The sequence below is a fragment of the Rhinolophus hipposideros genome (assembly GCF_964194185.1).
Source record: "Rhinolophus hipposideros genome assembly, chromosome: 3".
Classification (NCBI taxonomy): Eukaryota; Metazoa; Chordata; class Mammalia; order Chiroptera; family Rhinolophidae; genus Rhinolophus; species Rhinolophus hipposideros.
Window position 1 is genome coordinate 105,058,300 of NC_138049.1, and position 24,229 is coordinate 105,082,528.

A 24,229-nucleotide genomic window follows, 5' to 3' on the forward strand; every position below is an offset into this window, starting at 1 on the left:
GATGGAGAGCAGCCGGGGGAGAGAAGGGATTCCCGGGCTGAGCAATCAGCCTTTTCCTCCCACACCCCCTCCCAGCTCCTGGGCCAGCCCAAGAGGAAGCCAGGAGCCTTCCCCCGGCCTGGTGAAGTGCAGCCCCCACTCCCACCAAGACAGCAACCCCCGAATGCTTCCTTCCCGAGGCCTGAATGCTGCAGAAACCCTCCGGGTCTGGGTCTTCAAACCTGGCCAGCGTTTCTCTGGAAGGGGCGCTCCTGGTCTGGAGCAAACAAACCCAGCCTTGGACCTTTGCGGGCAAGCAGTCCGGAGAGGAGGGCTGCGTCCAGCCACTTGACGAATATTGCTTGAGTCTGTGCTGTGTGCTAGACACTCTACAGGCAATAGGGTGAGGGCTCCCCGAGGGCCTAAGCGCCATGGTCACCATGGGCCCAGCCCAGACCTTGCCCCGCTCCTTCCTTTGGTTGGCATTGCCATCATTCTACATCTTCTCTAACTGCAGCCACTCCCGGGAGTGGCCCCCAGCACCTCAGCCAGCCCTCACCTCAGTATTTGTTCAGGGTGGCTGGGGGAACAGAGAGGAAGGCTCCCCAAGGCAAGGCCCTTTGGTGCTGGAGCCAGAAGGGGAGGCAGTAATAATCAGCCATTGCCCACACCTGCTGCCCACCCTTAGGGGGCGCCATGGCTGCATTCATGCAGCTAATCTGACCTCATCCCTGTTGCCATTTTACAGATGAGGAAACTGAGGCTCCCAGAGCTGAGGAGACTTGACAGCAGTCAAACAGCAAATGGATCCCTCCCAGTCTACAGACAGGAAACAGAAATCAGCGATCCATTAGATTGGTGGAACTTGTACAGCTAGTAAGATGTACAAGCAGATAAGGAAATCTCAGGGAGGTGAAGGGATTTGCCCAATGTCACACAGCTAATAAGTGACAGAGGTAGGACTCAAACGCGGGCCTGCCTGACCCCAAAGCCTGTAGGCTTCATCTTCACTCTGCAGAAGTTCACAGACAGGGAATCGGGGAGGGGATCTTTGTTCACTCAGGAGTTTGGCCCCGCAGAGGGCTGTTCCTTTGCCCTCGTGGACCCTGCCAGAGCTCCTCATTGGTGGCTGGGGGAGCCTCCTAACTGGGACAGGGACCCCAACGAGGCCTGTGCCTCCGGCCTCCACCTATAGCTGTCACCTAAATCTTTCCTCTGACTGCATCTTCCAGCGGGAGCTAGCCTGGCTCCCTCCATCCTGGCAAGGTGGGCCTCCACACCCAGGATGGGTTCTCTCAGGTATCAAGGTCTGTGGGCCACACGAAGGCTGCACCTGCCCTGACTCCAGCACCAACCATGATTCATTAGCATGCTCTTTGTCCCAAGAGACAAAATGCACAGCAGAAGGAAAAGAGGTTAGAGAGCAGGGAGGACTTCCAGGTTGCCAGGGATGGGAGTTGAGGAGAGTGGCTAACAACGGTTGTGGAGTTCTTTAAAAAAGGAATATTTCAGGCTGCCTGAGAAAAAATCTAAATTAGGGCTTTCCAGACTAATTAACTTCCTTAGGCTTCTCCAACTCCCTCCCCTCAGGGCCTGAGTGCTAGGAGTGGGAGCTGGAAGGTTACCTCCAAAACCTGTTCAGACTTCCAGCCAGGACCACACCCAGAAGCTCACACTGTCCCATTCATAGCTACTAAGAATTAGCACTTACAGTACGCATAGTACCCTCCCTTTATGTCTCTGCTCACTTAACCTTCACTTAGCCCTATGGGAGAACTACCGTTATTATGTCCACTTGAATGATGAGGAAACCAAGGCCCAAGGCCTTTTCCAGGACGCTCCATCTTCCCAACGTCTGTTCATTCGTCAAGGCTCAGTTTAAATGTCCTCCTTTCCCAGAGGTTGTGCCAAGAACCTCTGCTCTCCCTGCAGCAGTCAACAACACATAGGGACCACCACTGTTTGGAGCCCAGGCTCTCCAGGACAACCTGCTACTTCCTAGTTTTTGACCTTGAACAATGGACTTTTCCTACACCTCAGTCTCCTTATCTGTCAAATGGGGATAATGCATTACCAACCATAGAGGACCATGGTGAGTATTCAGCAAGATAAGCAGACCATTTGGCCCTACGACCAAATGGCCCTACGACCATTTCCTGGCACAGAGCAGATAAGGCCAGTTGTCATTACTAAATCTATGACATGTACTCTTTGATTGGCACTTCAGCATTCTAACTGTTGATTTCACTCCCAGGCCCGACTCTAAGCTCACTGAGCACTCATCTTGATAGCTCTGTCTGGGTTTGGGTTCCCTAGGAGGCCTTGAGACAAAGATTCGAGGACACATACATTAGTGGAGGTGACCACGCTAAATGCCAGGCAAGGAGTGGAGAAGTGAGACAGGGAAGGCATAGATGCCAATAACGGATGCGTTGTCCACCCAGTGACCACCAGGGCCAATGGGAACGCAGTCCCCCCAGGGAGATAGGGAGCCGGGTCAGTTTCTGACGTCCCACCACCAGTCGGTAGTTCTAGTATTGACTCCAACCCCACCACGCCCACAGCCCCAGCTTCCCACAGCTCTGTACTCTGACAGAGCATCGCATCCTCCTCCAGCTCCAGTCCTGCTCAGCCAACAGACTGGGGACCGGAGGCCGGGCCTTGGAGACATGCGGTGCCAGGGGCTGAGGGCAGAGCCTGGCTGAGGGCCAGCATGGGCACAGAGGTGGGCACGAGACACACCCTAGTCCTGGCCACACAGGAGGGACCAGGGTGGCGGTACCACTTAGCAGCTCCTCTGTCAGGTGTTTGGCTGGTGGTGGACATCAGGGTGAGCCGAGCACCTCCTGGGAGGAGGGTGGGCAGCCTGCCCCAGCTCCCCTTTGGCAGTCGCAGAGCCCAGGGAGCCATCTCCAGGCTTTGGGTCCAGTTCAGGAGGGTTCATCCTGGGAATCGAGGTGGGAAGGGGACTAGGAGAAGAATCAGGAAATGTATGGGGGCAATGTTCTGACTACTATTGCTGCATAACAAATTATCCCAAGCTCAGTGGTATGAAACCATGGCCATTTTATTCTGCTCCAAGTTTTGTGGATTGGGATGGGTTGGGAATTTGGGAAGGGCCTGGCTAGGCAGTTCTCACCCGGGCTCTCATGTGATTGCTCAGATGTTGGCTGGGGCTGGAGTCTCCGAAAGGCTCAGGGGGCTGGAGTGCAGGATGGCTCCTTCCCACGGCTGGCAGGTCGCGTTGGCTCTGGGGGAACTCACCTGGAACCATGGATATGAGTAAGTCTGTGTGGCCTCTCCAGCTCGGCAACCTCAGGGCAGTCTTACTTCTTACAGGGGGCTGGCTTATCCCAGAGCACATATCCTCAGGGAAGCAGGTACAACCTGTGGGGTCGTTTCTAACTTGGCCTCTGCAGTCACATGGTGTCACTGCCACCGTACTTTGTTGATGGAGGCAGTCATAGCCTTCCCCAATTCAAAGGGAGAAGGACAAAGACCCCTCCCGGAGAGAAGGGCTAAAGGGTGCTAGGCCGCATTTGAAAACTATCACAGGTGACATCTCAGAACAGGGCTCTCTCCCCACCGGGACCTCACAGGTCCTAGGCCCCGGGGACACCAAAGCCCTCAAGGCAGCAGCCAGCCTACATATGTGAAGGCTCCGGCCCGAGAATGCAGCCTCTGGCCTCAGCCCCAGCCTCTGCCCAGCCTGCCTGCCTGTCATGGGGAAGGCCAAGGAGCCCTCAGGCCCTGAGGCCCAGGGAGGTCAGCGAAGTGGAGGGGTATGCGGTGGGGTGTGGGGGTGTGTGCATGTGTGCCTACAGGCACTTGCGAGTGTCGGTGATGTGAGAGGGTGATGCTACCCTCTAGAAGACGCTGCGCTCTGTAACCAAACTCCCCTCCCCTGGGACACAAAGGTACTGTGGGAAAGCGGAGGCAGGACCACGGGGAGGAAAGGGCTTCAGGAGGCAGGGGTCAAGTCAAGAGTGTCATGAGTGAGAAGGAGGCCTGTGGGGGAGGAGGGGCTGGGACTCTGGTCCTGGGGTCTCGGGGTTCATGGCTTGTGAGAAGCTGAGCTCTGACCAATGAACAGAAACCACTGACAGCTGCCCACTGACATGGTCACCACTGACACACCCGCAGACAGAGGGGGTGGGGCACTGGGGTGGGGTGTCAGGGAAGCCTGAATAAATCCACCCTCCCAGCCCCTCCTTGAGGCCAAGAGGTAAGACTCCCCTTTAGTACCCAGCCTGTCCCCATTGACCCTGAAGCTGCTCTTGGCTTCCAGCCCCATCTAACACCATAGCACCCCAGGGCAAAATGGCCCAGGCAGGCCAGTGTCCCTGTGTGTGGCAGCCTGTCACTCAGCCTCCCTCCTCCCCACCAGGGCAGGGACTCATTCACAGCTGCACTCCCGATGGGCTCTCGTAGAGATTTGCTGAATGAACGAGGAGTGGGTGCGTGTTGGGGTTGGTGGTGGGCAGGGGTCTGCCCTGGCCCCTGACCCCTGGTCCCTGCTCCTCTGCGCCATCTCCAGGCAGGTGGCGGCCGTTGCCCACTCCAGAGCCTTCCCAGGCCCTCAGGCACTTCCTGAGCAGCAGGACATGTTCTGTTCCACATGCCTCTGGAAGGAGGCAGCTTATCAAGGGGAAAGGACACTTTGTTCAGGCCTGGCCATCTGCCTGGGCTGGAGCTACCATGTCCATGGCCAGGCAGGCAGAGCAAGGCACTGCCTGCAGGAGGGTCCCAATCAACAAACGAATGGGGGTGGCGGGTTGGGGGGAGCAGATGAGCACAGTTCTGTGCCAGGATCCTGGGCCCTCTCAGAGGTCCAGTCAGGCCCTCCCTTCCATCCTCAATTCTACCTGCCCTCCATTCCCCTCCTACAGCTCTGACTCCTGGTGGAGTTTTTCACTCACTCTGTTTATTTATTCATTCATCGAAGCAACACTTTAAGGAACACTGGGTATGTGCTAATGGTTCTAGGCCCTGAGGACACAGCGGCGAACAAGACAGGCAACAGTGCCTGCCCTCACAAAGCTTAGATTTCAGGGGCTGGCCCGGTGGCTCAGGAGGTTGGAGCTCCGTGCTCCTAATGCCAAAGGCTGCCAGTTCGATCCCCACATGGGCCTTTGCCAGATGGCTCAGTTGGTTGGAGTGTGGGCTCTCAATCACAAGGTTGCCGACTCCCTCCAAGCGATGGTTGACTTACACAAGGGATGGTGGGCTGCGCCCCCTGCAACTAACAACGGCAACTGGACCTGGAGCTGAGCTGCGCCCTCCACAACTAAGACTGAAAGGACAACTTGACTTGGGGGGAAAAAAAAGCTTAGACTTGAGCTGAGAGACAATAAGCACCTAGGTAAATTAAACATATGATAATTTATTTTATGATATGGTGAAAATGCTCTGAAGAAAAATAAAGTGGGACAGAAGCATAGGGACAGGACAAGTTGGAGGGGAGAGAAGGTAGATTTTTTTAAGAAACATAGATGGTTAATAAATACCTCCCTGAGAAGGTGACAGCTGAGCAAAGACCTCAGGAGGTTAGGAAGTGAATCACATAAATTCCGAGGGGCAGAGCTTTCAGACAGCGGGAACAGCCAGTGCAAAGGCCCTGAGGCAGGAATGGGCTGAGTGTGTCCAAGGTACAGCAAAAAGGCCAGTGTGGCCAGAGCATATGGAGCAAGGGGGGCAGCAGGAGGTGGGCTTGGAGGCGGAGAGGGAGCAGGGTGGTGAGGGGGCTTGGCAGCCCTGGGAAGGACTTCAGCTGTCACTTGGACGATAGGGGGCAGGGTTTTGAAAAGAGGATTTATATTCCAAAATAACAGTAGCTCATATTATCTAGCGTTTAATGTTTCTAAGTATTTTCCTAAACACTGTACACGTACTAACTCATTTAGTTCTCCCAATAACCTTTACTAAAGATGAGGAAACCCATGCTGAAGAGGTCTCTACCCATTAGATGCTAGTACCACCACCCCTTCCAAGTTGCCACAAAATGAAACTGTCTACAGACACTGCCAAATGTCTCCTGGCAGACAGAGCTGTGCCTGGTTGGAAACCACTGCCTGAGGGTCCTCCTGTCCACCTCATGTGCCACTGTCCCAGCTCAGGCTCCCAGCTGCAACTCCCACTATGATGCCTATGACAGCCTCCTGATTGGTCCCCTGTCCCTCTACTCCGTCCTCCACTGTACACCTCAGCATGCCACTCTCCCAGCGTTAGAGTCCTCTACAGCTCTCACTGCCCTAAGGATAAATGCCATCCTACTTAGGTTGGCATGCATGCCCCTGACTGCCTCTCCAGCTCTATCCTTGAGCCCCCTCCCCCGCCTGCCCTCCCTCACTCATTCAGTCTGGCACCACCCCTTGAGCCTGCTTTGCCCCAGCCACCACGCTGGACACTGCAGACGTGGAGACAAAGCCCCCAGGGCCACCTTCCTGTGTGTCTGTCTGTCCAGGGCACGGGAGAGCAGGTAAACACACGGATCCCCTTAGAGCAGGACTCCAGGAGAAGAGGGGGTGCCGTAGCTGAGCTATACAGGATGGGTGGGGGTGATCGAGGGGAGCGCGGAGGACCTGGCAGTGATGGGCAGAAGGTTTGAGATGGTTGGGACGCTGTGGCTGTGATTTGGGGCCCCAGCAAATGTATTGAGAATGCAAGTGTGAAGCTGGTATGGATGGCGGGGAGCAAAGGACTGAAGAGGTGAACTGAACGGGGGACGAGTCCCGGATGTTTCTGGCTTGATCAGAGAGCTGGAAAGTGGTGCAGACTGTCCCCCTGGCAGGCATGCCCTCTTCCTTTCCTTCACCTCTCAAATTCCCCCTCCTGCAAGCCCCAATCCCAAACGGTGCTTCATCTGAACCCGAGGGATTACTCTCCGCCGGAATCACTGTCTCCCTACTCTGTGGTCTCCAAACCTATGTTATAGCAACATCAGCATCTGATTTTTATTGCAGGGTCTGTTGTTACCCCACACCCCCAACTGGCAATTTCATGCAGGAAGTGTCTTCGATTCTTGGTCGATGGGCAGATTGAACCAAGCTGCCTTCAGCAGAGGAAAGCCCAGCTCCAGCCTGAGCACCCCCAGGGCCGCTGGAGCAGAAACACCCTACAGTTCAGCGGCTCCCAGCCGTTGGCCCAGCCTGTTCTCAGCGTGCTGGGGCTGCTGGCCAGGACGCATTTGCTCTGCCTCGGTGAGCACACACCCTGCTGGTGCCAACCACCTCCTACCACCCTCCTGCTGCGCTCCTGCCACCCTCTCGCCCAGTCGCCCATGTGTGACCAGGCCGCCCACTTAACTTCAACGGGCCCTTCCTGCGCCCCAGGCCCCAAGGTCTCCCCTGTCCCCCTCCACCTTCTGGGACAGGGGGTGGGAGATTCCAGGCACAGAGATACAGGCCAATGGGCACTCCCTAGTGCTCAAGACCTTTCCCCCCAGCAACCCCAGCCCCCTTTTCATAATAATAACACCTCCTAAGTGTCCTCCCTGCTTTACTCCTCCCCCTACAGACTCTTCCCGCTCAGTAGCCAAGGCAGACTTTTAAAATGCAAACCACATCATGTTACTCCTCACTGATAAAATAACCCCTCAAAAACCCAGATAGCAAACTCCGAGGTCTCCTCTGTCCTTCCTGACCTCAACTCCTGTTACTCCCCCTCCCCCTCACGCCCTTCCAGACACCAGGCCTCAGGGCATTTGCATTTGCTGTGCCCTCCGCTGTCACACCCTTCCCCAACACCCCCCTTTCCTGGTGGTCCTACTTACCTACGACCTCCTCAGGGAGGCCTTCCGCATCCTAGCGCTCTGTCTCAAACAGCATTCCATTATCCTGCCGCAGGGAGACCCCACTGTCTCCCCAAGCAGACAGGCCCAGCTTTGACTCTGCCCACCTTTCCCTGGGACACCCACCCCACTCTCCCCACCCTGCTGCCTTCCTTTCAGCCACCACTGTCCCCACAATACCCTCAGGATGGATCTGGCAACTGCTTTTCTTGCCTCTATCCCACCAGGGGTCTAGTGAGCAACAGCAGATACAGGGTGTGCAGAAGAGCCTGTACATGACAGGACCACTGCTGGGCCCTCTGGATAGATCCACCTAGATCTGGGGCAGAACAGACGTGGCCTCCCTGCCCTATGCCCCACAGTGTGCTCGTTTGTGCTGGTCCTGGAACATGCCCTGGCCCTTCCCCAGGCACGCATGTGAGGCATTTGCCCCTTATTGGGGGCCCAGCACCCCTGTCCATCCTGCCCTGCCCTGTGTAACCCCTCAGCGCCTGTCCGAGACGCGCCTCGTACGGAAGTGTCCTTATTCAACTCTTGATGTAACGATGCATTCTCAGCCTCCTTCCGTCTCTCGGCCCTGGGAAATTTTATGTAACAGAGAGGAGACAGAACAGACAGACAGAAACAGAGACACACGTGCAGATACCCACAGAGATGGAGGAAGATGGGGGAGGTGACAGAAACTCAGAGGGTGGTGAGACTTGGCAAGTTCTCACGCAATGGCTGGCCTTAACCCCACAGGCCTAGCCAGGGTCACCGGCAGGCCAGTTGGCCCTTTTGAGCAAGTTCGAGGCACCGTCTCTGGGTGTCAGAGCCCTCTCACTCTGGAACCGGGCACCCTGTGCAGGGCCCAGCCTGCACAGGAGGGCATGGCATCCTCCCCCGCTCTTGGCGGGCCCGGGAGGGCAAGGCAAGTGTGAGCCGGCCAGTGCTTAGGTCTGACCACAAGGCGTCTGCGGCGTTCCACCGGGGCCTTTCAGAAACTCCCGGGCAGCCTCCGTGTGGTGGTAAGCCTGAGCCCAGCCGTCTCCACTTGCCCACCGGCCCTTCCCCCACAGCAGGTCCCGGGGCCATGTTAGCCCTGCCTTCATCACTCGCAAGTGTCAAGCCAGCCCTATCCACAGAGACCAGCCCACAGCCCTGAGGGGCCGGGGAAATGCCCTTGTGTCTGTGCCAGCTTCCTGCTCCAGCACCAGCCACACCTCCCAGCCTCCCAGCCCTTCTCGGCAGGTCATAGGAACACAGAGGTGCCATGACCCTCACTTGACAAAAAGGGAGAGAAAGGTGCACAGGGGAGTGGTGAGCACAGAGCCCCCCCACTGAGCCAAGGATTCTGCCCCCTCACGCCTCATAGCCCCCATGTGTGGTCTGAGGAGCTGACGTGGCCTGTGAGTGGCCGCTCAGCTCACACAGGCAGCCAGGGAGCCTGCGCCACCAGCGGGGCCTGGCCTGCCCTGACCTGAGGTGGTGCCTGCCAGGACCCACCGGCTGGCCCCTCCCAGGGTCACTGACTGGGGAGAGGCAGAAGCTCCATCCTGGAGGGCCCTGGGCCCCAGGATTCCCCACTCCAGTGGGCATGGCTGGCACCAGGTTTGGGGGCCTATCAGGAAGGGGAAGGAGGCGAAGTATCCTCATGGGGTCCATGCCTGGTCCGTGCAGGGGAGAGCAGGAGGTCCAGGCAGAGCCAGGGAGCACACAGGCTGCCCTCCAAGGCCCTCACCCTTCCCAACAGCCACCACTCTGGGAGGAAATAATTAGGGCACAGGTGAGTCATATGGTCACAAGGCTGCTTCCTGGCTGACTCAGGGGGACAGTCCAGATGGCCCCTTCCACCAGCCTCCAGCTCAGAGGCTGAGTCAGCCATGCCAGGGGCCCTGGCCATGAAGCCCAGGAGAAAGGCCCTAGCCCACTTGTGAACCACCTACCCTCTCCGTGCTCTCCAGACTCAGGCTGCAGATACCCCCAGAGATGGAGGAAGATGGGGGAGGTGACAGAAACTCAGAGGGTGGTGAGACTTGGCAAGTTCTCACGTAATGGCTGGCCTTAACCCCACAGGCCTAGCCAGGGTCACCGGCAGGCCACTTGGCCCTTGTGAGCAAGTTAGAGGCACCGTCTCTGGGTGTCAGAGCCCTCTCACTCTGGAACCGGGCACCCTGTGCAGGGCCCAGCCTACACAGGAGGGCATGGCATCCTCCCCTGCTCTTGGCGGGCCCGGGAGGGCAAGGCAAGTGTGAGCCGGCCAGTGCTTAGGTCTGACCACAAGGCGTCTGCGGCGTTCCACCGGGGCCTTTCAGAAACTCCTGGGCTGTGGATAGGGCTGGTAGGAGGTGGGGACTCCTGCCTTCCCTGGGCTGGGCTGGGCTGGGGCAGGAGGCCAGTTGCTGCAGTTCTCCTACCCCCACCCAAAGCACATGCCATCCATCCAACAAACAGCTATTAATAATCACAATGATTATTAAGAGCAGCGGCCATGTTCTGATATTGAACTTCAGTTCTGCAGCAGGCCTCGGGCTAGACACAGTGGGGGCCCATGGAGAAGACCAGACAAGCGACTAGCAATTGTGTTAAGAGTTGGGGGCAATGTGAGCTCTCTCTCTCTCTCTCTCTCAAAAGTATGCTAGACCCTCAGAGCCTGGACTCACATGGAAGGGAAGGAACCAGATCCCACGGAGCCAACAGGCCCTCCCAACGAATAGCACCTCCAAGTGTCCAAACCAGGCCTGGCCCCGCCCCCTCAAGTCCCCGTATGAGGTTTTGCCCTTCCATGGCCACTTGGGGCACAGCCTCATGAGCCCCCAGTTCAAGCCCACCCTTGCTACTGGGATTAGGTAGAGTTGGGCTTTCTAGATGTCTGGCCCACCCTCTGCCCAGGATCCCCAGAGGTGCCAGGCACTGAGCATGGCACAGTGGGCTGTGACCAGGGTAAGCAGGATGGGGCCCTCCTGCATCAACCCCAGGGACCCCTCGTTTACCCCCCAGCCCAGCCCGAGGCAGGTCCCACGGTCTCAGGGCTGCTTTCCTGGCTTTGTCCTTGTGCTGGCTGGGCAGGAACTTCCTGCTGGAGAATTCCCGGATCCTCCCTGTGAGGCCGCAAGCCTGGCCTGGGGACTTAGGCGGGAGGGAAGCCAGGGACACTCCCGACGACAAGGGCAGGTCTTGTGGCAGCAGAGGCTCCCCGGGTTCTTCCCGCCCCCAGGTCAGGTGCAGCGGACCTCCTGGCCTCTAGCTCAGATGCCCCGCTGGGATCCATGGTTCTGCAGCCCCATGGGCACGGACTGGGGACTACACTGAGACCCCAAATAAACTGAGCTTGTTCCAAGTTGAGGACGAGGGGCGGGTCCACAGCCAGCCAGCCAGCCAAGGAGGCCAAAGTCAAATTGGGCTTTATTAATGACGTCACAGTCCTGAGTCTGATGGGAGGGACAGCCTGCTGGGCAGGCCCACCCTGCAGACACATGGACACCATTTATCCCAAGACCCCCTGGCCCCAGGAGCTCCTTGTATGTTCCCTTAGAAGAGGGGGGCTGCATCCCTGTGCAGGTTGCAGGGATGGGGGCAGGGCAGACTCAGCCAGCAGCAGCTTCACTCTGGAGGCCAGTTTCCCATCTCATCCATCTCCTCCAGGAGCAGGTGCTGGGGGGAAAAAGTGGGTGAAGGAAGATGCCTGGGCATCTTTGGGCTCTCCCCTCCTGGCTCTGCACCCCCAGAACCTCCCCATCTACTCCCCAGAGACAAGCACCCTAGGGACCCCTTTTCTAGACCCACCCTACATCCTGCAGCTGACCCAGGTCTTCCAACCCTGAGCCACCTCCCTCCCACAAAATGGAGGAGCCCTTCTCCCTCCAATCCAACTTGGGGGTTCCTTGGAAGCCCTAGGAGTCAGGTACCCCAGCCAACCCCTCCCCTCCGTCACCTCTGTCCTGGACACCACACCAAGGGGGCTTTGCACTCTTCCCTCCAGCCTAGGGTGTCGCTTCAGCTGCCTCAGCACCCCTCCCCCAGGTCCCCAGCATTCCCCAAAGAGTGGGGGGCGGCTTCCTTCCCCCTCAGCTTGGTGTCCCTGAGGGCAGATAAGGAAAGAGTGGGGTGGTGATGAGGACAGGACCCGCGAAACTCCCACAGGAGGAAGATCTTTTTGAGGCAGCTGTGTCCCCAAAGTGAAGACTGAGCTGGGCCCCCACTTGCCACCATCCAGAAACTCCTTAGGCCCCTCCAATATTGCTCAGGCCACCCCATGACTGTGACCCCTGGGCCAGGGGCAGGCCAGCTCAGGGGGTGGTTCTGGAGGTAGGGGAGGGTAGAAGGAGAGAAGGGTGAGTGAGTAACTATCCCTTTAGGGTGAAAAGGCAGAGCATGGGGCCCTGCCAGGGCTGACAGGCTGTGTGGCTTAGAAGGATGTGGTAGAGCCTTGTTCCCCAGAGCTCAGGGGGCGCGTGGGCTCAGGGCAATAAGAAGGCCTCCCCTCAGTGCCTGGCAGGCCTGGATTCCTGATCCCTAACACTGGAGGGCCCTATGCAGGGACGGCATACAGCCTGCATCTCCTCTGACCCTGCCAACAGTCCCCTTTCACAGGCTAAGGAACCAAGGCTATAGTCAAAGTCACAGAACAAGCTGACACTAGAACAGGGACTTGGACTAAAGACTCTGGTCTCCCCAAACCTTGTGCTCTTTCGTTTTGTAAATCACACAGACCAACAGGGGCACCTGGCCACTGAATGAAAGAATGAGCTGATGAATGAATGGAAATTAACTTAGAAAGGATACCCACACATGTTTCAACAACACATCCATCCACATGCACTCAGAGAAGCTGGGACAGGCCTAATGTTTAAGGCTGATGTCAAGGAGGGTGGGCAGTGCGTGGTCCTTGGTGTGACCCAGCAGGGGAACTGCCTCACACCTATGTTTGTGGGAGTAGGCTTGGGTGTGAATGGGAGAGAAAATAGAAAAACAGCAACATTATGTGAGTTACAGATGAACTGGAAAGCCTTAAAGCCACCTAGACAAATCTCCTTGTATGGATGAGGAAATTGAGGCCCAGAGAGGGGAAGGGACTTGCCCAAGGCCACACAGCAAGTGAATGGCAAAGTCAAGCCTTAAAAATGGCATTTGGACTCTGAGTCAAATGAGAGACAGAGCGAGACTGATGGAGAATTGTGTGTGTGCAGGGGGTCACGGTCCTATTCTCAGAAATACCACCAAGAAGGGATTCTGCCTTCCCTACCCAGGCAGTGGGGTGGGGGCTGGAGCCAGGGCCAGGGCCTATGGAGATGGGAGGCCTCCAGCCCCATTTTGCAAGTGTCCTCAGGCAGGGTGGCATACCTGGCCATCCAAAATGCCCGCCTCCTCCAAGGTGATCTCTGGTTGGGTCAGTAGCTCCCGGTCGTCGTGAATGCCCATCTTCCAGAGGCGGGACTCCTGCTGTACGACCAGAAGCTTCTTTAACTCGGACTCCATGAAACCTGACAGCCAGAGAGACGGGCAAAGGACAGGCAGGAGTGGGGTGGAGCAACCTGCTGGAGGTCAAAGGAAGATGCCGCGGCTCCCTCTCCGACTTCCTCTCAGCCCTGTGGTCACCCCAGCCATAGTGCTTCCTTCACCCATTACCTGAAGCCAACCAGACACCACCTCCCCACCGCCATGCCTTCCTCAAGAAACTCACTCTCCATGGGCTCCCTCCCGCAAGCATGACTGTGTCTCATCACCTCCTGGGGAGAGCATGCAAGGGGCAGATATCTGCCCCCCATCAAGCCACCAACTCATGAGCATGGATCCGGAACCATCCAAACTGCCTCAGTTCAAGTCCCAGCTCTGCCACTTACTAGCTGCGTGATTTTGGACAAGTTACTTAACCTCTCTGTGCCTAGTTTCCTCTGAAGTGGAGACTATAATAGGACCTACCTCGGAGTCCTAGCGCATTATTTCGTGAAAAGGTCTTAGAAGAGGATCTGGCCCATAGAAATGACTATGTAAACGTCAACGATTTTATCATATTATCACCAGCCCCCACTCTTTCCTTATCTGCCCTCAGGACACCCTTTGGGGCACTGTCACAACAGTGGATATGTGATAGGAAAACCAGGGATGGCAGTGGCCACCAAAAAAGAATTCCAGGCTGCGAAAGGGGGGCACTCGAGGAGCCACAGCCCCAGTCACAACCCCCACCCTGCTGCCTCCCAAACCTTGACAGAGGAGGACCCTAGCTAGCAGTGAGTATGGCCTCCAGCCCAGCCACCCACCTCCCACCCCCCACACTGGCCCCCACCTCGGGTGGTCATCTTAGGTCCTCTGGTACCACCTGGTGGTAAAAACGGGTATTGCACCCATGAGCCGCTAGACAAAGTGTGATTCCCTCCTTGGGGCAGGTTGGGAGGGGAGGTGAGGGCAGCGCACTTACCCACTGTATCTGTCGATCTAAAAGTCTTATGGATTGGCGACTGGAGTGTGGCAATGCTTGGGACACAGAGCTTGAATGAGCTGTCCTCTTCCTCCATTTCCTCTTCCTCACTTTCCTCCTCATGGAGTAAGGCTTCCTTGAGAGGAAACTGAGGGTGTGTCAGGTCACTGAGCAGGTGAGGAGGACTCCAAGCCTGCAGTCCCAGCTCCACCCCACGTAAAACAGAAAGCAGGAGGGAACAGCCTCCAAAAGGTTAGGAAAGGGGACTGCTCGCCCTTGGCCCAAGCCACATATCCTGGGGCCCAGCCAGAAGTGGGGAGGGGCCCCACCCAGGCCTCCCTGGCTCCTCCCCCAAATACTGCAGCTTGGCCCCACAGACCTCGGCCATGGTCGATTTCTGAAGCTGCTTGTACAAGGTGAGGAGGCGGTTCCAGGGAGTTGCCCCCACCTTCGAAGAGGCCAGCCTGAGATCTCCTGTGATGGGACAGTGTCACTGACAATCTAATAGCAATGGGAGGTGGCCCAGGTCCAGCAGGGCAGGGACAGCTGGAAGGTTGAGCTGCGGGTGAAGTTTCCTCGTTTTCTTTAGCAAACACCTACTATGTGCCAGACAGAGTTCTAGGCACTTTATAAAGGACATCTCATTTAATCCTTGCAGCTACATCTGAGATAGGTACTATTACATTCCCATTTTATAGATGAGGAAACTGAGAAACAGAAAAGCTGAGCAATTTGCCACCACACACAGCTCAACACAGTGGAGTTGGGATTCAAACCGAGGGAGCCTACCTCCAGCATTCCCTTAGGCTGCGTCCTTCCAGGTCCCACAGCCCTGCAGAGCCCTAGAGGAGGAGGATCTGTTTCTGGCCCCGCCCCACACCTGTGGCCCCTCCCAAACTCACCATCCCTGTCCAGCAGACACTCCTCCTCCTCCCAGTTGAAGGCTTCCGGGCTGACCTCCAGTGGCCCCATGGAGCTCTGCAGGCATCCTTTCTCCAGCTCCAGAGCTTGGGCAAAGTGGTCCCTGATCCCAAAGCATAGTCAGGTGGGAGTGGCACGTGGGGCCCAGAGATGTGGCAAAGGCCCCACAACCTCACACCCCCCCAAGCCTCTCCCACAGGCCCTGCTCAGCCCCTCCACGCCCCTGCTCCCAATAGCTCCTTGCTGGCTCCTCTGAGGCTTCATCATGGAGGTGGGGGTAGCTGAGAGATGGTCCCCCTTCCTCACGGGGAGGCAGCAGGGGGTACCAGGTCCAAATGGCAGCGGGAACCAGGAGGGAGAAAGTGGGGAGGGAAGGCAGAGTGGGGTGAAGCTGAGAAAGGAGCTGGGAAGCAGTGGGAGCCCGCTCACCCCGGCACGCTTCCTTTCCAGTCCCCAGCCTGTCTCCCTTTCCTTTAGGGGCCTCCATCCACATCTCCTAACTTGTGGGAGAAACCTCATCTCTGCCTCTTCCCCACATACTCACACCCCATTTCCAGACTTCTCCTCGCCCTTGGTATGTCCATCCTCCCTGTCCGGGTACCTGATCCAGTCCTCCACCCATCCAGGGATTCGCATTCTGGCATCTCCCCCATTTGGGTCCTCCCATCTCAGGCCCAGATCCTTCCTGTCTGACATCCAGGCCTTGTCCCAGGACTTCCATCCCAGACCCTTTCCCATCACCCACAGCCCAGTCCTTCACCTGTCTGAGGTCCCTGTATCCCCAGAGGCCTTCCCTGCTGCCTCCTTCTCCTCCTCTTCTCTCTCCTTCTCAGACACCTCCTGGCTGCTTCTGGGCCCGAATGACTTCATCTCTACACCCTGGGCCACAACCTTCAGGACCTCCATGGGGGTGGGGATCTGGGCCCCCATGTCCCCCATCCCCAGCAGTGAAGGATCATTTGGTGGCAGGGCCACAGAGAGGGTGTTGGGTCCTGTGGCGCGTGGCCTGGCCTCCTTCCTCCCCACCCCCTTCTGGTGGTCTGTCATCAAGGGGATGGCATCCTGCTCTTGCGAGGGGCATGCCCGATCTCCCAACAGAGCCTTGTCAGAGCTCTTTGGGCTGCCCTTGCTCCCCACCAGGCTACGAAAAAAGCGGAACATGGAGGAGCGGCCCAAAATTCGGTATCGAGGGGTTGGAGCTGGGCTCTCCATCCTGAGAGGGACCCTGACTCACACGGAGGAACTGTAGCAGCCACCCCAGGACCGACCAACTGCTTAAGAACAGGAGGAGTTTTCAAATGAAAACCTACAGTTGGAAACTTCCAGGAGTTCTAGAAGGCAAAGGTCAGGCAGCTGGGGGGTGGTTATGGGAGCGGGACATGGTGGGGGATTAGTTGGGGACAGAGAGGGCAGGGGGTTGATGAGGCAGGGGAAGGAGGCTTGGGGAGCCAGTCTGGGGCCTGGCTGGTGAGGCTCCAGGAAGCAGGGGGTTGCAGGGTGGACAGTGGACCAGGACCCTGAGCAGGAGGCAGGCAGGGCTCTCCAGGACTCAGCACAGCCTCCCTCCACCTGGCTTGTCCTTGCCTGTCACTGAGAACCGTTGACGATGGCCAGCTGGTATCTGCGGCCCTTTTCTCTCCCCTGTGAATACTCAGCTTGCGTGTGCCCATGCGGCAAGCAGACCTTACCACGTTTCCATCTGTTTACCTGCCTATCACCTTCAGGATTTCTACCTGCAGAGACCACCCAGGTGCCGAGTACACGTCTTAGTTGTACGTTGTATCTCAGTTTAGTATTATTCTTCCCCACTGCACCTAGAGACTTGATTCTAAACCCAGCTTAGTGAGCTTGGGAAGAGTTCCTTAGAACAGGTGAGCCTCAGCTGCTTTTGTTCCTCAGTGAAGTGGGTGTAGCTGGTGGCACCTAATTCCAAGGGCTGTTGAGATGATTCAATGAGATGATGGCTACTCATCTAAAGTTCACGGCACACAGTGGTGCTGAAGAAACGTCACCACCTGACTTGTTTATTGGTATTGATTGATGGGGGGGTAAAGATCAAGGCCCCAGAGTGGGAAAAGCAGCAGGGAGGAGCCACTCACTGCTGCCCAGGCTGTGGGGGGGGGGCTCTGGGCCCAGCGGTACATCCGCATCCGGCTGCCGCCCGCCGAGCAACTTCCTCTAGAGGGAGCTGATTGGAGCCGGGAGCAGCCGGCAGGCAGCTCCATGGTCACCGGAGCCTCTCGGTCCCCAGGGCTGCCCTGGGACGAGCAGAGGCTGCATCCAGACTCCAGGAATTCACTGACACCCGTTCCTGGAAGCAGGCCTGGGCGCCTTCGCCTGGGAGCAGCCGCTAGCCCCCCAGGATCTCCAGTCTCCTCCCATCCTAGGCCCAGGCTAGGGTCCGGACAGGTAAGCCGGGGTGAGGGAAGGCGGAGGAGGGTCCTGTGCGTCCTCCCCACTCTGGGCAACCCCAGGCCTAGGGTGGGTCAGGGAGCCCACTGGAGCCGGGTGGGAGGAGGAGCCTTGCCTGGGCAGCTTCACCAAGCCCTGCCGGGGGCCTGATTCAGCCAGGGCTCCCTCTGGCTGCCCCTTAGACAGCTTCCTTCCCCTCATGCCCAGGCCCTGAGTGCCTGAGAATCGGGTGCCAAATAACCAGGTCTGCTAGCAGTCTGGGGGACGGGCGTGGAGGTCAGAGCCAAGGTCAAGAGCAGCGGGAGAACCCAGATGGAGCTGCCTGCTGCCCCAGGAGCCCTGGACTCCATCTGCAGCCCGGCCAGGCATTTTCCTTGGGGAACTTTCTGGGCCCAGCAGCCCCAGTAGGTAGGGTGCAGGGGACTCCCCTTACCAGGAAGTCAGGCCACTTGGATGGGGGCAGGGGTAGGCCCGGGTTGGCATAGACCTCTGGGCCGGGGACTGTTCTGAGACTCCACCTCCTCCCCAGCAGTGAGCCCTGGGGTCGTGGGAAAGGGAGTTGCAGGTTCAGTCAGCATCCTCTGGCCCTGTTGTCCTGGGGTGCCCGGATTGGGGGACCAGAGGAGAGGCACAGGTATCTTGTTCCTGAAAGAGCTACCGGGATGGGGGTGTGCCAGGCAAAGATCTGTCTTGACGAGCGCCCAGGTGTGGTAGAGGGAGGATCTGCCTTCTCCCTGTTCCCACCCTGAGAGTGGAGGGGTGGAGAGCTGAGTACCCTGGTGGTCCAGCCCTCCCCCACCCCTTTTCGGTCCTTGGGGATTTTCAAACATGGCCTCAGGCCTGAGAGGGAGGGGGTAAGAAAGGGTACACAGGCCTTCCCAAGGAGGAGGGGTTGTTCTGCCTAGCCCAGGGTGGGTGCTGTCCCCTTCCCAGGAATGGGGGGAAGGGCACTCCCGCCTGGGTGATGGAAGCAGCCGCCTGGGTGATGGAAGCAGCCGGGGGTTAGTGGGAAATAAAAGGGGTGCAAATTGAAAGTGAAACAGCTCATGTCCAGGAAACTCTGTGTCAAGAGTTCACGGAGAACATTGGGGCTATAGCCAGGGCTAGACAAAGAGGAAAATTGGGGCTGGGGACAGGAGAGCAAGTGGGGGGTATCTGTGTGAGGCAGGCTGGGGTGCTGTGAAAAAGGCTCTGACTCTTGAGGGCTCCTGAGCTCACTGCAAGGCAGGAATGGGAAGGCACGGGCCACACGTAACCAGGAAAAGTTGCCCTGGAAAGGATACCCTCTGAGATCCACAAACTAGAAGATAAATCTTAAGTGAGTGTTGAGTATATAGACTCATGGAAGTTCAGATAACCAACCTGACTTTCTGACTAGCTATGTGGCCTTGGCCAGTAACCTCTTTGTGCCTCATTTTTCCCACCTGTGAAATGGGTATAATGATGCTTATCTTGCTGAGCTAATGTGCATTTTCCACACCCCCTGGGGGGGTGCTCATACATGGTAGAAGTATACGATCGGCACTCAGGAAATATTTGTGGCTAATAAGCCTGAGGTGGAAAACAGGTGTGCTCTGACCAGCCAAGGGGAAGTGGAACCTTCGAGGACGACCTTCACGGGTCATTGGCTGGGAAGGTGGCAAGCTTGCGGTAAGCATGTGCTGGGCAGGGTGCAGAGGGCCCATGAGCAGTGGAAAGAACCGCCAGCCTATGAAACTAGCCTCACTTCCCAGGAGTGAGGTGAACTACAATCTGAGACTCACTAGGGCAGTGCTATAGCCACCCCTCCTGGGGCCCTGGAGGCCGGGGTGCTGATCCCTGGCTGGGAATCTTGGCTGCCTTGGTTTTCTCATCCCCAGACTGCCCTGAAGTTGCCAGTGAAATGCTCAATAAGTTAGGACTCCACAGCAGACTCCACAGATCCAAGGTGGTGAAATAAGAATGGCTGGAGCTGGGACTGTGGGGTCTTTTGGGGAGTGGGGGCCCCCTCACTCCTGTGTAGGAAGCTCTCGTCAGTGGCCCCTGCTTGTATTCATCTCTGCTTTTTAAAACCCACCCCCACAGGCTAACACTGCCCTCCACTGGGACCTGAAAAATGGCATCTGGGCAAGGTCCAGGCCCTCCCAGGCAGGGATGTGAAGAGTCTGCCCCTTCCTCCACTTCGGGTAAGGGTCTTTCTGTCCCCTCACCCATCCCATAACCACCAGAGCTGTCTGTGAGGATGGAGAGAACAGAAGTGGACAGGGCCAGGCAGAACTTAGGGGCAGGCTCTCCTGCCTCAGTTTACTCACCTTGGATAAAGGAGAAAATATCTCCCCATGCAATGCAGGTGGCCCATTGGGCTCAGAAGCTAAAGTGAAGTCAAGGTGAAGCCCTGGGAGTGGGGAGGAGTGTGGGCCTGGAAGGTACAGAGGCTGGGAGATGCTAGGGAGTAAGCGTGAGGTGGGCTCAGGGCCATCCCAGGGCAGAGGGGTGGGGTGGGGTTAGAAGGAAAGAAGAGTGGGGCGTGGCTGGCCTATTCCTGCAGTAGGAGAAATAAGGAAGTAAGTTAGCTTATCACAGTCACGTCTGCTCAACAGGGAAAACTTTATGACTTTGGGGAGGAAGTGAGATGGCTGCACTCCTTCCCTCTTCTAAGGGGCTCATCAGGGAAGCCTGCTGCTCACAGCCCACTACAGGCTGTTCCCTGGACTTTGGGTTCCATCCTAGGTCTGTCACTATTTCCCCATGTGACTTTTGTGGTCCTACATTCCCTAACCCGTGAGAGCTGGGTGCCTTGTACAAGCTAAAACAAACTCAGGGATCCAAATGCCTGGGATTATATCCTGGCTCCACTGCTCATTCCAGCTGTATGACCACCCTGTGCAAGTTACGTAACCCCCCGTGCCTCAGTATACCCCATCTGTAAAGTGGGGGTCACCTACTTCACAAGGCTGTTGTGAGAATTAAATGGAAAGTGCCAGAAGACCACCCGGCACATAGTGAGCACTAGGTGTCAGGTAAGGGTTGGAGTAGGGGCCCTGCTGCCAGGGGTGAGGACAGCTGTGGCCGTGAGGAAGAGCAAACACCCCCAGAGCATGGGCTACCAGGTCTAGCTCTTCCTCCCTGACTCCTGGCTTTGATCCTCAGAGGAGCAGGTAGCCCAGGACACAGAGGAAGTCTTCCGCAGCTACGTTTTTTACCGCCATCAGCAGGAGCAGGAGGCTGATGGGGCGGTTCTCCCCGCCGACCCGGAAATGGTCGCCTTGTCCCTAGAACCTGCCAGGTGAGCAGCAGCCCCTGGGCCCACGGGGACGTCTTCAGGGAGGCAGAGGCTCACAGAGTTGCCTTCAGGTCCTGGGAGCTGGGGAGGTCTGGGGGGCGGTCTTGTCCTCTCATTGTTGACCCTCTCTCCTCTTGGGCTCCCACCCCCACGTGGGACCCTGTCCCTGGGCCCAGCCCTTGTGTCTGAGAACAGTCAGGACCTCCAAGGAGGGGGTGCAAGACCAGGGGCATCTCAGATAGAGCCCCTTCATCGTGAGCCCAGACCCCAGCCCTGACTGCAGTGTCTCTCACCTGCTGCCTCCCGTTCCTCCAGCACCATGGCGCAGGTGGGACAGAGGCTCGCCATCATCGGGGATGACATCAACCAGCGCTATGACGAGGAGTTCCAGACCATGTTACAGCACCTGCAGCCAACTGTAGAGAACGCCTATCAGTATTTCACCAAGATTGCCTCCAGGTAGCCCCGGAGGCGGCTCTGCTGTGCTGTCACCACCACGCTGTGCCCTGCCTAGGGGATGGGAGACACACGCTTCTCTGCCAGTGTCAGGACACATTCGCTGTCCCCGTGTCTGCTGTTAATTTACATGTGGCCTTGGGCCCCTGCCTTTCCCTCTCTGGGTCCCAGACCCCACATCTCTGGTGCATAAACTCACGTTCTGGCGTAAGTGAGTTCTGGCACTGAGGACTTGACCGTTTAGGTTAGGACTGCAGACGGGCAGGGGAGGGGATGTCCCCAGAGCCCCCCAGCCCAGCTAGGACACAGCTGTCCTTCCAATTTGGAACCACATTTCACACCAAAGATCGTAAGATTGCCACCCCCTACCAGGTCCTGGAAATGGAGTCCAGATGCTATGATCACATCAAGAGGAAATCTGGTGTGGTGGTTAGACACCAAATGCCTGGGTCACATCTCAGCTTTGCCTCTTACTGGTTCGCAAAACTTTCTAGCCATCTGTCTCCTTGACCACAAAATAGGAAAAATCTCCTTAGAACAGAGTTCACACTTACAAGGTGTTAACTGTTGTAACCATCTAGGTCAGGGAGGTCAGTCTCAGCAGATTTGAAACGGGGTGAAGGCAGGAGTAGGCAATAGATTCAGAATATTAGTACTCAGAGCTGGAATGTCCTGTCTGTGTCCTTAGAGGTCACCCCCTCTCTCGCTGTGATTCCAGGACTTATCCTAACCTCCTCTTTGTCCTTTTCTCTCTGCTGCCCCTCGGGCTGCCAGGCCAGCAGAAATGCCCACAGGTAATCTCCCTGCTGCCTCCGTCCACTCGCTCTGCCCTGCGCCCTCTCTGTGCCCTTTGCGCCCGCAGCACCGGGGCCACACAGCAGCAGCAGCAACCTGCTTCCATGCCCTCTGAGCTTTCTCCTTTCACAGAGATGCAGGCTCTTCCCAAATAGAGGCCAGGCTGGGGCAGCCTCTGCCACCTTGATTCACAGCTAAGCCATTTTGCTTTCGAGTTGGGAGGGGTGGGGGACAAGGGGTGGGCGAGGGAAAGCAGGCTAAAGGGCCTCCTGGGGGGCTTCCAGTGATGGCATCCGTGCTCTACCCGCAGCCTGTTTGAGAGCGGCATCAACTGGGGCCGAGTGGTGGCTCTACTGGGCTTTGGCTACCGCCTGGCCCTACATGTCTACCAGCGCGGCTTGACTGGCTTCCTGGGCCAGGTGACCCGCTTCGTGGTGGACTTCATGCTACATCACTGCATTGCCCAGTGGATCGCACAGAGAGGCGGCTGGGTGAGTGCCAGCACTAGTAACCTCTCCCTGCTGCCGGGGCCGCCCCTCCCAGCTCCACCCAGTCCCTGGGTGCCCGTATACACTGCCAGCCCTTCTGTGACCACTGTTTCTCCTGGCAGGTGGCAGCCCTGGACTTGGGCAACGGCCCCATCCGGAACGTGCTGATAGTTTTGGCTGTGGTTCTATTGGGCCAGTATGTGGTACGAAGATTCTTCAAGTCATGACCCCTGGAGGGACCCTTTGGGGTCCCATCTGAGACCCCGGCCTGGACTTCAGCCAAGCTTTCTCCCTTCGCTCCCGCCCCTCAGGGGTTCCCCCCACCCCACCAAGAGTACAGAAGCTTTAGCAAGTGGGCACTCCAGCTTTGAAGGGCCCCTGCCTAGGGGTCAGTCAGGATACAGGGGTGCCCCGACATTGCATGGTGCTAATGGGCCCCATCTCTGGGCTCAGCTCTGTCTGCTGGACGTTGGGGAGACTGATAACTTGGGAGCAAGAGGCTTGGAGTGGCTTCTCCCCAAGAAGTTTTTAACAGTTTTAGCTTTTTAATAATACCCTTAGGAGGACCCCCCACCCCCATTCCCACCACTCTGCCCCCAAAGCCAGGATACCTGGTATGTGGGGATTAGTAGGCCCCCACTGAATACTGTTCCCCAGGATTCAGCTGGTCTGGAAGTTCAGAACTTGAGAGCTGGGCCTGGAGCCTAGTCGTGGCCCTTCTGAAGCTTCATGTCCCCCAGGAACAGGACTGGCTGGGGGTGGGGACAAGGACCTGCTCAGCTGTCCCTTGCACCTATTTCCCCCACCCTATATTGCCGTGGCTGTTGGACTCTCAGGGATTCTGGGCCTGGGGTGTGGGGTGAGGGTACAGGCCAGAGCTGTCTGAAATTCTCCATCAGGTTCTCCAAACCTGCCCCCTGACATCCTCGAGTCTCTCCCCTCACCCGTTACCACTTGCTCCCAACCCATTCATTCCTAGTAGTGCAGGCTGCCTGCCCCCATCACTCCACGTAAGGCAGGCAGAGGCCCTGGGTGAGTGGAGAGCAGAGGCCCCCTCCTGGTGCACACCAGGGTTTAAGAGTGTGGTTCTTGTCAGGGAAACAGGGTAGGGAGCTCATCTTGAGGTTTCTGAGAGAGAAGGGCTGTTAACCACTAGGAACCTCAGGGTTGGGGTCCTCCCTCATGGCCTGGGCACAGTGTAATCTGGGGGTATGGATGGGGGAACTGTGAATACTTGAACCTACCCCCCCACCCTCTACACTCCTTGTGTGCCCAAGCCCCTCCTTTGGGTGGGGGTGGGACAGCCTTGTCTGTCTTGCACAGCCCAGGGATTTGGGGAGAGAAGTTGTTAAGCCAAATGCTGGGAGGGGATGCAGATGGAGCCCACCGGCCACCCCCACCCTCTGAGTGTGTCTGAAAATAAACTGTCACCCCCCGTCTTTTGCTTGATAATTTTTGTCATCTACCCCTTTCTCCATCAGGATTGATTGGGGTAACCTGGGTCTTCCTGGCATTCACCTGGCTGATTATGAATGAGGTCTCACCTCGGGCTTCCAGAGTCCTGCAGAGACGCGGCTGTGGTTCCCCGGCCCCTGGAAGGCCGCGGCCGCGCCCGCCTCTCTCCAGCCCTTTTCCAAGCACTTCCCTCATCTCTGAGTTCTGGGCAAGTTTTCCACCCCCTTAGGAAGCGGAGGGACCCCCAACTGTTGGGTGCTGGCTTGCAGAGGTGG

At 57.4% G+C, this 24,229-nt stretch overlaps 2 protein-coding genes across 2 annotated transcripts; one reads left to right on the plus strand and one right to left on the minus strand.

The window, feature by feature from the left end:
- Window positions 1–11,350: 11,350 nt before the first annotated feature.
- LOC308494109 (gametogenetin-binding protein 1-like) lies at window positions 11,351–16,298 on the minus strand (the record flags this gene model as incomplete). The annotated part of the gene is made up of 6 exons (XM_081041418.1): window positions 11,351–11,401; window positions 13,091–13,230; window positions 14,166–14,313; window positions 14,545–14,639; window positions 15,068–15,189; window positions 15,847–16,298. 6 exons carry the CDS (start codon window positions 16,296–16,298, stop codon window positions 11,351–11,353), a joined length of 1,008 nt encoding a protein of 335 aa, XP_080897544.1.
- Window positions 16,299–17,259: 961 nt separating this feature from the next.
- BAK1 (BCL2 antagonist/killer 1) lies at window positions 17,260–23,938 on the plus strand. The gene is made up of 6 exons (XM_081044968.1): window positions 17,260–17,495; window positions 19,563–19,663; window positions 20,628–20,763; window positions 21,076–21,219; window positions 22,322–22,502; window positions 22,622–23,938. The coding sequence occupies exons 2-6, from the start codon at window positions 19,594–19,596 to the stop codon at window positions 22,724–22,726; spliced, it is 636 nt and encodes a 211-aa protein (XP_080901094.1). The 5' UTR covers window positions 17,260–17,495; window positions 19,563–19,593; the 3' UTR covers window positions 22,727–23,938.
- Window positions 23,939–24,229: the final 291 nt, after the last annotated feature.

Coding starts and splice junctions, on each gene's coding strand:
- BAK1 (XM_081044968.1), top strand. CDS start 19,594: ATGGCATCTGGGCAAGGTCCAGGCCCTCCCAGGCAGGGATGTGAAGAG. Junction 19,664..20,627: donor TGCCCCTTCCTCCACTTCGG/GTAAGGGTCTTT, acceptor TTTGATCCTCAG/AGGAGCAGGTAGCCCAGGAC. Junction 20,764..21,075: donor TTGTCCCTAGAACCTGCCAG/GTGAGCAGCAGC, acceptor CCGTTCCTCCAG/CACCATGGCGCAGGTGGGAC.